The sequence below is a fragment of the Eucyclogobius newberryi genome, unplaced genomic scaffold, assembly GCF_026437365.1.
Source record: "Eucyclogobius newberryi isolate DKJ021-1_F unplaced genomic scaffold, fEucNew1.0.hap1 SCAF_11, whole genome shotgun sequence".
NCBI lineage: Eukaryota > Metazoa > Chordata > Actinopteri > Gobiiformes > Gobiidae > Eucyclogobius > Eucyclogobius newberryi.
The window spans coordinates 9,039,320-9,051,507 of NW_027315735.1; the positions used below are offsets into that span (position 1 = coordinate 9,039,320).

The 12,188-nt window shown below is 42.9% G+C and overlaps 2 protein-coding genes across 2 annotated transcripts in view; both read left to right on the forward strand.

Annotated features, from left to right (window-relative positions):
* Positions 1-4,878: 4,878 nt before the first annotated feature.
* Positions 4,879-9,780, forward strand: LOC140349394 (serine protease inhibitor Kazal-type 1-like). The gene is made up of 4 exons (XM_072435708.1): positions 4,879-5,024; positions 6,364-6,428; positions 7,538-7,647; positions 9,669-9,780. Exons 1-4 carry the CDS (start codon positions 4,976-4,978, stop codon positions 9,715-9,717), a joined length of 273 nt encoding a protein of 90 aa, XP_072291809.1. The 5' UTR covers positions 4,879-4,975; the 3' UTR covers positions 9,718-9,780.
* A 384-nt stretch (positions 9,781-10,164) lies between these two features.
* The window catches only part of LOC140349225 (storkhead-box protein 2-like), a 30,808-nt gene continuing 28,784 nt past the window's right edge, over positions 10,165-12,188 (forward strand). Inside the window, exon 1 of the mRNA XM_072435503.1 lies at positions 10,165-11,063. Coding sequence (XP_072291604.1) covers positions 10,724-11,063 — 340 coding nt within the window. The 5' untranslated portion in view covers positions 10,165-10,723. The remainder of the gene's footprint in view (positions 11,064-12,188) is intronic.

Consider the following 12,188-nt stretch of genomic DNA (forward strand, 5'->3'; position numbering starts at 1 on the left):
AATGTGCAAGGTCATACGAGCTCTCACCCGGTGAGGGACTTTCTCAGGGTTGATGGGGGGCAGAGTGAGGCTGGCGGTATGATTTTCAGCCAGGTAGGAAATGCGAAGGCGCGGCTTGCGGGGGTTGGTGATCTGCGTGTGAGCCCGTCGGTGGCTTTGTCTGCTATAGCTCCGTGGAAGTTTGTCCCGGCTCCTGTTGATGTTAGCTTGCATGGCAAGCTTAGAGGAGTCGCTGGGAGGGCACCGCAGTTTGCCGTTCAAGCGCTCATCGATAAGCACTCAGGTGATGTGTTTATTTATACCGACGGGTCTAGGGATCCTGAGAGTGGGCGTACTGGCGCCGCTTATTTTGTGCCTGACCTGGGGCTAGCGGTCAAGAAGAGGTTGACAGATCGCCTTTCTGTTTTCACGTCGGAACTTATAGCGATACGGTTGGCGTTGGAATGGGCGGAATCTGCTTTGCAGTGTTGCGGCATTGTGGTGGCCTCTGACAGCCTTTCTGCATTGCAAAGCATTAAATCTGGGAAATCGGATTGCAGACAGGATGTGTTGAATGGCATCTTCTGTCTGATGCTCTCCCTGTCCAGGAAGGATGTGAGGGTTTCCTTCATTTGGGTCCCTGCGCATGTGGGGGTGGATGGTAACGAAATGGCTGATGCACTGGCTAAACGTTCCCTTCGGCGGCCATCAATTGATGTGGCGGTTGAGTTAAGCAAATCTGAAATCAAGCCTGTTATCAAGAGTCATGTGGTCGGCCTTTGGCAGGAATTTTGGAGCCACTGTGTTACTGGACGGCATCTCTATCACATACAGGGTAGTGTGGGTCCTTGCGGGTCTATGGGCAGGAACGCGTGGGAGGAAAGGGCCTTCGCCCGCATGAGGATTGGCCATACTGGACTCAATTGGTCACTAAGTAGGATAGGCAAACATCCGACCGGTCTGTGTGGTCACTGTCGGGTGCCAGAGACTGTCGAGCATGTGCTGATTTGCTGTGAGGCTTATGATAGGGAAAGGGCCGGGTTGGCCTTGTGGTTTCGGAATAATGGGCGGGAGTTCAATCTGCGGAACGTTCTGGCGATCCAGTCACAGGGTTTGTGTCAGGCTGTGGTTGCTTACTTATGTAGCACAGGGCTGGGTAAACGTTTATAGAGGTGGGGGGTGTTGGAGACTGAGCCGAGGATGAGGAGCAAGAGGATGTTCTAACGCGCTTGGACTTCATGGGCCTAGAAACGCCAAAGTGATGGAAGAAGGACTTCTAAAGGATAAAACGACAAAGACGTCCCATGACCTCATGGGCTTTGTAAAACAACAAAGACGTCCCATGATCTCATGGGCTTTGTACTTCCAAAGCACCGAACGTCAAAGAGGGCGAGGAAGGTGAAGAAGAGTCTCCCTGGAATAAAGCCGGTTGGTCTCTGACACAACAACTATTCTAGTCACAAAAACACATCATGACCTCATGGGCTTTGTAACGCCAAAGCGATGGGAGGAGTACTTTTACGGACTACGACAGAGTCTGAGGACTACGAAACGTCTGAGGAATAAAGTCTGGCGGTAATGCAACACTCGGATGCCAACCGCCATAAAACAACAACAACAACAACAACAACACATCATGACCTCATGGGCTTTGTAACGCCAAAGCAATGGGAGGAGTACTTTTACGGACCACGACAGAGTCTGAGGACTACGAAACGTCTGAGGAATAAAGTCTGGCGGTAATGCAACACTCGGATGCCAACCGCCATAAAACAACAACAACAACAACAACAACAACAACAATGACAAAGGCATCTCATGACCTCTTGGGCTTTGTCAAAGCACTGGAGGTCAAAGCACTGTAAGAACAACTTTTAAGACTACGACAAAGTCTGGGGAATAAAGTCTGGCGGTAATGCGACACTCGGCTGTCGACTGCCATAAAACAACAACAACAACAATAAAGTCTGGCGGTAATGCAACAATTGGATGCCAACCGCCATAAAACAACAACAACAACAACAACAACAACATCAGCGTTTATTAGGGATATTTTAACTGTAATTTTAGCAAGGTATGGGGTCTTTATTAGGTTTGAGGATGACAGTGATGAATGCTGTGTTCTTTGTGGGGGTATTCTACCATTGCTGTACATTTACGGAGATTGTTCTGAGAAAGGGGGGAGCGAATAAGGACCAAATGTTCATAGCATTCAATTGAGTGGCCATCAAGTCCAGGTGATTTGTCATTGGGAATGCAGAATAGTGTTAGTGCTTTCATGTTTCTGATACAGAATGGTCTGTCTGTCTTAAGTGCCGTGAGTTCGAATCCCGACTGACGATTTACTGCATGTCTTCCCGTCTCACCCTGTCCTCTCCTGTCTAATGAAGCCTATGGGCAACCAAAGCTTTAAAAAAAGAAACAGAACTGAATTGAGGTGGAAAAAAAAACTACTTTAGAGAATGGTTGCATTCTTGGTATTTGAATGTTGAACGCACGCACGCATGCGCACGCACGCACGCACGCACACACACACACACACACACACACACACACACACACACACACACACACACACAGACACTGTAATACAACAGGTTTCAGTATGTTGGTTAGCCCGAAATGTAACTGTTTTATCTACAAAACTCTGCTCTCATACTAACCTTGGTGTTGGTCTTTTATATTCACCTCCCTCATTTTGGACTTGGACCCACCTTCATAAATTGGATGAATACTAAACAACTCACCCACTGCATCTGTAATAACCAATGGTCAAATATCACAAATTAACCCTACACGATCAAGACAAGGCTGCCCACTGACGCCACTTCTGTTCTCATTCCCATCAGACAAAATAATCCAAACCAAATAATACCACCTCAAAATATCGCTATACACTGATGACATATGACTCTATATTACCAACCCATCAAACTCTCCCGTCCATCCACACTCAGAGAACGTTGGTTAGGATTCTGGTCCAAAGCGGAGATTCTGCATCTGTCAAATTTTAACTGGGACCCTGAAAATCACGGACTTAACATACATCCAAACCCGTTAAATACCTAGAAATTCATATCTCAAATAACCCCAAACATAATTTCAAATCTAACTTCACTCCACTTCCATAAATGAACTAATGAATTCTCCACTTTCCCACCTCGACATAGCTCAGACAGCATGTGGCCACTTCTCACTCTCAACACCTCCCGTTTAATGACAAATCAATCTGTACACAACAATATTTCAAATGACCCTCAATCAACATCGCTCTTTCTGCATGGTGGAAAGCCAATCAAATACTTGATCACAATTCATTCCTATCCAGTTCAACCCCAATTTGGCAGTACCTCACCTTCCAGGGGAGAGGGGAGTAACCACCTTGTTCATAAAACAGTGCCTTCATGGCATTCAACCAAGTGTATTCTTCAATATACGGTATACATAATTAAAACAACTTATTAAACTGAAACTACCTGTAAATAAACGCCAGTACAACACATCACCATTCAGTTCCAAATTTAATCTCTAACGCTAAATTCATAACCCTTCCATGAATAAATTGATCAATAACATACACACTAACAACCAAATACTCAACTGGTCACTAATCTACAATCACACATTTGATATGACATAAAACACAAAACTAAAATTAATTCAGTACAAAAGCAGAGCTCAGAATGTGCCGCACACATCTCTGCTTATAAACTTGACTTGTGATCCATAAAAGAGGGCAGGCAGCAGCAGGGCCACACGAGCAGATCATCCTGAAGTGCAAACCCCCAGACTGCTGCGAAGACCCACATTAGTCCTGGTGCCAGGCCTCTGAGTCCCCGGTGATGGTTGTCACCCAGTGTAAAGAGTTTACAGACAGGGCACGAGGACAGAGCTCACTGTGGTCAGCTCCGGAGCCGAGTGCCGGAGCCTAAAGCTTGATCAAGTACTCTCATGTTGTGCTGTCAGTCCGTGCCAGTTTTAGGACAAGGATTTTGGGTGAATGAGATGGTGACAGTGAGTGAGGATTTATCCAGTTTTCCAAATAGACGTTCCCCTCTGGGCTGAGCACTTGCAAGTCTGCAAGGTCCAGTCTGGCCCAGACTGCGCAGTAACAGGTGTCCACTGGAGGTGAGTGCGTAACGGTGCTGCACTGTTTATGTATTAGAAAAATGTAATCACTTAAAATTGGACGGTGTTCATTATTCTATAACTAATCATTTTATTCATGCCCATGAAAGCTGTTTATTATGATTAATAATAATCATAATAAACAGCTTTCATGGGCATGAATAAACTGTAGTCATGATACTGTCCCCATATGGACGAGATAATCAATGATTATAATCAATGATTATCTCGTCCATATGGGGACAGTAACATGACTGCAGTGCACTAGTTTTTAACTTTATTAGTTACGATTCTGGCCAGACCACACCCTCAAGTTTAGACCACCTCATATTTCAGCATGATCACACCTCTTGTATAGAATTCCACACGCTGCACTGTCAGCAATTGCACTGACGCAAAATGCCAGGAAATGAGTGTCGCAGCGCCCGAGCCCGAGCCTAAGATCAGGGACAAAATAGGCCCCTTGAAGTCTGATATGAGAGCAATGTATTCACTTGTAAAGTCAGCTTTTTATATGCAAATAGTGCTGTAAGTAGAAAAATGTGCAATCAAAAAGAAGACAAGAAAAAGTAAGACTTACAAGGAAGAATAATTCTAACAAATAAAAGTATAAAATATGTGTAAACGTATCGGCTATAGTATAAATAATACAGCACTAGAACACAACACATGAACACTAAAGGTGCCATAACATTTCTGAAACCACAACCCTGAGCAAAAATCTGGAAAAGCTTGTTTTGTGTAAAGCTCAAGCTGTGCAAACCTGTCTAACCTTGACGTGAGTGAAACAGCATGGGAAAGGTCCAGCTGGTCCCAGCACCGCCTGCAGGCACATGTCCAGACCCCAGAGAGAGGGCCAGTCGTCATCATGAAGCTGACCGTACTGCTCTGCTCTGTCCTGCTCCTGCTGCTTACTGGTACGTCCACCACATTTACACAAAGACACGCAAAAGTTCAAGTTCGAGAATTTAATCATTTCAGATGGAGGGTACGGCCACTCTATGATCCACAAACGCTGAACCTTCTCATCATTAGATTGGATTTGGCTCCACAAACGTGTCATATTAATCTCTTGGCTTAAAGTCCTTTTAATTGACGTTTTTGAAGCTACTGTATATGAAGAAGATTATTTCTACTGACAGAAAATATGTTGTTCCAGTAATAAACCAGGTCACCAAATCTGCTTATTATTAATACTATATGTTCAAAATTCTGGAGGCAAAATATAGTTGACCATGATATTTTATAATATTTTCAACAATTAACCATCTGCTCAAACAAAAGGCCAATGATTTTATGTCTTCATAACAAAAATAAGCTACAATTTGGAATTTCAGGGTAGAAATGTAATTTAGTTTGCTTTTATGAAAAAGGATGGAAAAATGTATTTGAGGACTAGCTAGTGTTTACTGGGTTGGGGTCAAATCTGTTGGATTTATGAGTTCACCTGGAGAGACTTGATGTTCCTACGTGGGAGCAGACATTTAATGAGCCTGAACACTTATTTCAATGTGTGGTAAAGTATGTGACAAAGTTGTAGATAAAAAAATATATTGTGGGGTCAACATTTCTGTATACGTCCAGTAAAGCATAAAAAAGTGCATATACAGACTAGAGAGAGTGAAAAAGAGAGGGAAGGAGAGAGAGAAAGAGAATGAAAGAGAGTGAAAGAGAGAGAAGGAGACAGAGAATGAGAGAAAAAAAGCTTTTAAGGGGTCTTCTTCTTCTTCTTCTTCTTCTTCTTCTTCTTCTTCTTCTTCTTCTTCTTCGGTGTTTTATGGGAGTTGATGTCCAAGTGTTACATAACCGCCACCTACTGCAGTTAGACTTTAGACTTTATTCTCAAGATTCGTCTCCCCATCCGACTTTATTCTTTAGGCTAGAGACGAATTACCAAGAATAAAGTCTGGTGAACAAAGTCTAAAGTCTAAATGCAGTGGGTGGCGGTAATGTAACACTTGGATACCAACTGCCATAAAACACCAAAGAAGAAGAAGTTGAGGGAACTACCTAAGAAAAAAATATTGTACATTTCTGGCTTTACCATCAGATTTATGATTCAAGACTTAATGTGAAAATATGTTTTCAATGAATAGACCACAAAAATGAGAAAAAGTAAATGATCTGAAGGTCACCCAAGTAGTAAAAGTTGCCCAAAGTCAGTGAGTAAATGGATTAATAACCCTGCTTTGAACATGAAAATGCAACCCACAGGTTTAAATATGTACTTTGAATTTGACTTTGTTTGCCATGTAGTATTTGCAGCAAAGGAGGAGCCTGATATCAGTGGTGATGAAGTAACACCGTCTCAGCCACGAGAGGTAAGGCTGTGGTTACATTTAACATGGAACAAGCCTGCAATCAAAGCAGAGGTCGTTGCTAATCAAAAGCAAAAAACTATGTCTGAATATGAAGGCCGTGGCTCAAATAGCCCAACAGTTTCAGGAGCCGCGGCACAAAATAACATGGCAGTTTCGCGGCTCTGTAGACACTCCCGAATAGACCAGGGGGACATAGAGGTTTTGTTTTCAAGTCTGCAGCGCCCTCTACAGTTACTAGTTAGAAACTAGTAACCAAAAGCAAAGACCATCATTGAGAACACAGCAAAGAAACAATAACTATCAAATCTAATGATAAAAAAATACAACTATATCAATTATTATAAACAAATAAATTTACCTAAATCCAAAAAGCTAGTATATTCCTAACTTGTCTTGCAATGCATTTAAAGCTAGCGAGGCTCCTCCTCTCCTGGCAAAGGTCCACTAAGGAGCTAAAGTGTTCTTCTTTTTAATGCATTGGGACAGTCTGAGTCACAAAACCTTATTCTACCATTTGTTCCTTTCTCGTTTATCTTTACATTTTACATTTGACGAGCCCTTGACAACAAACACACATCTACACCATCACATTTACATGAACACACATTACACACTCATACAAATTCCCCTTTCTTCTTTTACAATCTTACGATCCTCCTTTTCCGTCACTAGAACATGACACATGATGTACAAAGGTGATATCATGACACGGTAGCGCAGAGGCTAGTGCCCTCGCTTCTCTCTCTCTCCTGTTAAAGTATATAATGCACTGTCCCTGTCTCAAGTAAATAAACTAACTTAACTTAATATGGGGGGAAACTCAAAGTATTTGATTTGAACATCAACACAGACAACTCATGTTAATTGAAATGAAAAAACGTTTTATTATTAATAGATTTTATTTTTGTTTTAAGTAACTGTCTGCATGCTTTTTCAGAAAAGTTATGGGAAGATTAATGGGAAGTCAGAACAGTTAAAAAAAGTGGTCAGAACTGTTAAACACCATTTATTTATTTTATATTCAGTTGTAATCTAGATTGGTATGTATGTATTTACATGCCATTCTCAAACAGGCTTTGTGCAGTGTTTAAACACATTGTGTTGTGCAGGCCAAATGTGGCAGGTGGGAGGATGGAAGCTGCACTAAGGAGTATGACCCAGTGTGTGGCTCAGATGGAAACACGTACAGCACAGAGTGTCTGCTCTGCCAGCACAACAGGTGAGTTTCATTCACCGTCACAAAGCCAAGCTGGGATCCAGGAGCCCTCAGATGCAATGAAAACATACTGTATACTGTGTGTTCATGTCATTAGTTTATTACTTATTTACAGCTATTCAATTTCCCCAAAGAGACCTTAAAGGTGCACTATAGTCATGTTTCGACTGGCCTCAGCCCTTCAGACGGTTCGCATCAGAGTGATTTTGAACAGTTCCTGTCATGCTGGCCTGTGTTTCATGTCCGGAGGCCGAGCTCCGCTATGTGAGCAACTGATGTCACCTAAACATAACTAAAGTTTTCTTAATAAATCAAATCTAAATCATACTCGAATTCCACGTTTAGTATTTGTGTGTCTGTGAGATGTGGCTAAAGCTAGAGTACACAGGAAACTATCTCTGGAACTTCTCGTCAGTTTCAGGGTCTGGCTGCAGTGAACGGGCCACGCCATGTTCCACATCAGTGAGCTCTACTCAGCAGCTAGAGGCGGCAAACCTCCACCGCATACACCATCCATGCCTCTACACCACCTTTAATGTCTCTTTGTGTTATGTATTGGGTCTGGTTAATGTTAGATGCGTTGGAAATAGAATATTGTTGGTCTTACGCACTAGCAACTAGCAACTAGTAACTAGGACGCACTAGCTTTTTTTGTCATTCGGCTCAACAAATAAAGTTAAAATCAGTGAAAATATGACAGGTTAACTTCAGATCAAGTCAGCGTTTGATGAGAAATAGTTATTTTCTGTTGCTATCTGCTTTTTGCCGTCTTGTTTTAACCTGAGTATGAGTTCTCTCTTATCCTATCACCCTGCTCAAACTTTGAGGAAACTGATGTTGTGATTTTGGGCATTACGAAAATAAATTCAACTGAATAGCTCAAAAGTGATTTGGGAGCCAAAAGCAAGCCTGACTCCCCCCCAGGACCCCATAAATGGACTTAAGACAGTAAAGACTCTTTCAGACAATTCCAATCTGAATGGGGCGGAGAAGTGTTGGGAGGAATACTTGTGAAGGGTATTTAGTAACAGAATACTGAATACCTGTATTTCGGAACGTATTTTGTTACTTGGTATTATGCGAGTACTGTAGTCTGACTACTTGGAACACTTTTACATTGAGTTATATTGTATTACAGTAAAACAAATAACATTACATAAAACAGCTTCATCATTTGTTATCCATCTATTTATGAGATAAGTGAACTTTTGTCACAAGAGAAGGAAAATTTGGACATGCACTCACTATAACAGCTACATTTTCTAAGATTATCACAAATTCAGTACATTTAATATCAAAATATATTGCTCTGAGTTTTAAAAAAGTAACTCAAACTTAGCAATCTGAATATGTTTCTTCGGTACAGTATTCAGTTACTTCCCAACACTGGAGATGACACCCAAGTTGCAGGTCAGATCTGTAGAGACGACCCTATTTATATGTATTCTTATGTAATTGAATAAATGCAAGCAAGATAAGTTTAATGCCATATTGAGAAACATTTCAGGAAAAGCCAGAACATTTTTGTTTAGAGAAATGCACCTTAAAGGAGACATATTATGCAAAATCAGTGTTTCCTCATCATTAGTTTGCTGAAAGTTGCATTTGGATTTATTCCTTCAAGTTTGAGCAAACCTGTATTGTATTGTAAGTTTTCACCTACCCCCTTATCCCCGCCCAAATACCTGTACTTAGTTGCAATTATATGAAAAATGAAAACTCCGAGTGATACATTCAGTTTCCTAAATGTCATGTAGCCACTTTTTAAAAACACAATTACAATCTGTTGCTTGCTACATGCGGGGCTTATCAATTCTATAGTTTTGAACCCTCAATGAACCTGTCTATCATGAAGTTGTTTTAGGTGATCCACTTGTTTATTTGTTTAATACTAAGTAACTTCAAGAAAAAAATGTTTTCCACAGTTTATAGGCTATATTCACTTCATCACAAATAGTAAAATACTGCGTCTGTGTTGCGCTATGACTGAATAGGTTTAATTAAGGCTGTTTTCTTCTTTCTAGAAAACATAAGCAGCACGTGATGGTGGCGAGGAAGGGCCCCTGTGTCTGACAGGAGCTGTTCTTTCAGGACTGAACATGGATCTCACTCTGGAAAATAAAATTCTTCAGATCATTGTCTCACTTCGGTCTTTTATGTTATTATCACAGCCTACTCTTCATCAATAAAACAATAATAGGTACAGAGAGCCAGCACAGCAGGATAGGCCTACAGCATTATCTCTTAACAAACCAATTTTGTGGAAGATTTTGCTCTATGGCTTTATCCTGAATGGATCATTAGGCGACTGCATAATGTCCTGTGCCTCGCAAACAAAGTGGGACAGTTCCTGAACCTGCTCCTGTCCCGTGAACGCCCCCATGTGACTGACTCCGCACTACAGAGGAGTAGTCTACAGAGGAGTAGTCTACAGAGGAGTAGCCTACAGAGGAGTAGCCTACAGTGGAGTAGCCGGTGTGTATGTGCAGAGTACAGTGTGGTGGCGGCGCGTAGCCTGCGTCGGGAGGCGGTGAGGTGCTGATGCTCAGAGCCAGATGTGCTGCTGTCATCACCGCACCTGGAGCATCTCTGCCGCTGTGCCGCGGAGCAAGAACACTCGGAGCGAGGACACACTGTGCCACAAACAGGTGCCCCGGTGCCAGCCTATCGCCGCGTACGCACGGGCATGACACCTCGGCGCGTCTCAATCGGATCAATTCATTTCTGATCCTGTTAGCAGCTAGCTAATCGAAGGCTGCTCCATCTAACAACGACCTTTATCGCAGGCGCGTTTGACAGCTCTCGTTCTGTCGGGACCGAGCACCGTGGGCACGGTGTGTAAATGCGGGAGTCGGGTTTAGCCGTGTATCGTTACGGGCTTCGTCCTAAGGAAATAGCGGAGCTCCGAGGAGATGGCTTTGGTGAAAAGCGGAGAGGCTAACTGAAGCTAGCGGGCTAGCTTCACGTATCTCCTCCGGAGAGCAGCGCGTACACTCGCGACGATGGAGCCTTTCCCGGTGTAACATGTTTTTCACATTCGCACAATGGAGCCTGTGAGCAGCTAGGAGGACGAGCATCGATGGAGTCCTTTTTACAGATAGCCCCGCACTCCCTGGCTATAGTGCTGAGCAGAAACGGCTGTGACGGGGGAGTGGGGACGAGCCGTGTGTCTGAGAGCGACGAGCTGCCCAGACACCACACGGGCTACGAGATCTTCGCCGATTTCAAAGCGGAGAACGCGCAGCAACGCGTGTGGAACCAGCGCATCACCGAGGCCGTTTCCGAGACCTTCTTCCTGGGATGGATAGACGAGCATGTGCTGCTGATCCAGGGAAAGGAGGACCACCTGGAGGTCCTGAGGGAGGGATGGATGCGGAGGTCTCTCAACCCTCCGCGAGGATTCACCATCAAGTACCTGGGTAAGGCCTCTCCTCCGGCGCAGGCTGGAGTGAGTGTTGCGGGAGCTGGAGGCAGAGCATCAGCTGTGACTGAACTCTTGGCTTGAGGTCAGGGCCGGCCCAAGCCTTCAGGGGGCCCTAAGCGAAAACATTTTTGGGGGCCCCTCACCACGTCATCAGAATCAGTTTTATTGTCATTGTCAGTAAACAATTCACATATGGGAACTTTCTTCAACGCAAACAAAGCGCACCAAAACTCCAGGGCATCCGTTTGCCAGTTAGTTTATTCTCAGCACCTCAACAGCTCAACTGTCCTCAAGCAATAAAAATATCGATAAAACAAGCAAGAGCGCCGACGCACAGCCCTAGTTTTAGCTCTGAAGTTTATTTAAATCGCCACATCGCTGTTACCCTACATTTACTCCTTGGCTACAAAATAGTGGTTATGACAAAGGAGAAGTAATTTTTAAAAACATGCATCTGAACGTTTAATCCTCTTAAGGACAAGACGCATGCTCACAACACGCTGAGTGTTGGCTCTGGGTTTGTGATGAGGAGATTAGACCGGCACAGACATGTTGAAATAACCAAAACTAACGAGGTACTCAGTTGAAAAAGTAACTTGAGGAGTAGATTACATGGGTGCACAAAACTAACGCGACACATTCCTCTTTATGTTAAAAAAGTAATTTGGAGGCTAAATACTTTTACAGTTTTTGTTGTTTTGAGTACGAAGACTTTTGTAAACCACTGTAATTTGAGATTGAGCAAAGATAAGATAAGATAAGATAAACCTTTAATATCCACACAAGGGGAAATTTCGTTGTTACAACGCAGTAGAACAGGAAAGGACAGATTAAGTTTCAAAACACACTCTTAATAGAACTCTGGAAGTCAGGTCAGAACGTAAGATTGCAGACCTGGTTTATGGTTCAGATCTCTGTAATTATAAACTGCCATAAAGTTCAATGTCCTCTCTGTCAGCACAAATAAACAAAAGTGAAATACCTGTGTCACAATAGCCTCAGAAAGTGGTGCCATTATACAACTGCAAAGATCTAATTGGTGTCAGTTTAATGGACTTTACGATTAATGTTACAGGTTTGTAGACCTAATCTCTGACAAATATTGATAAAGTTCAACGTT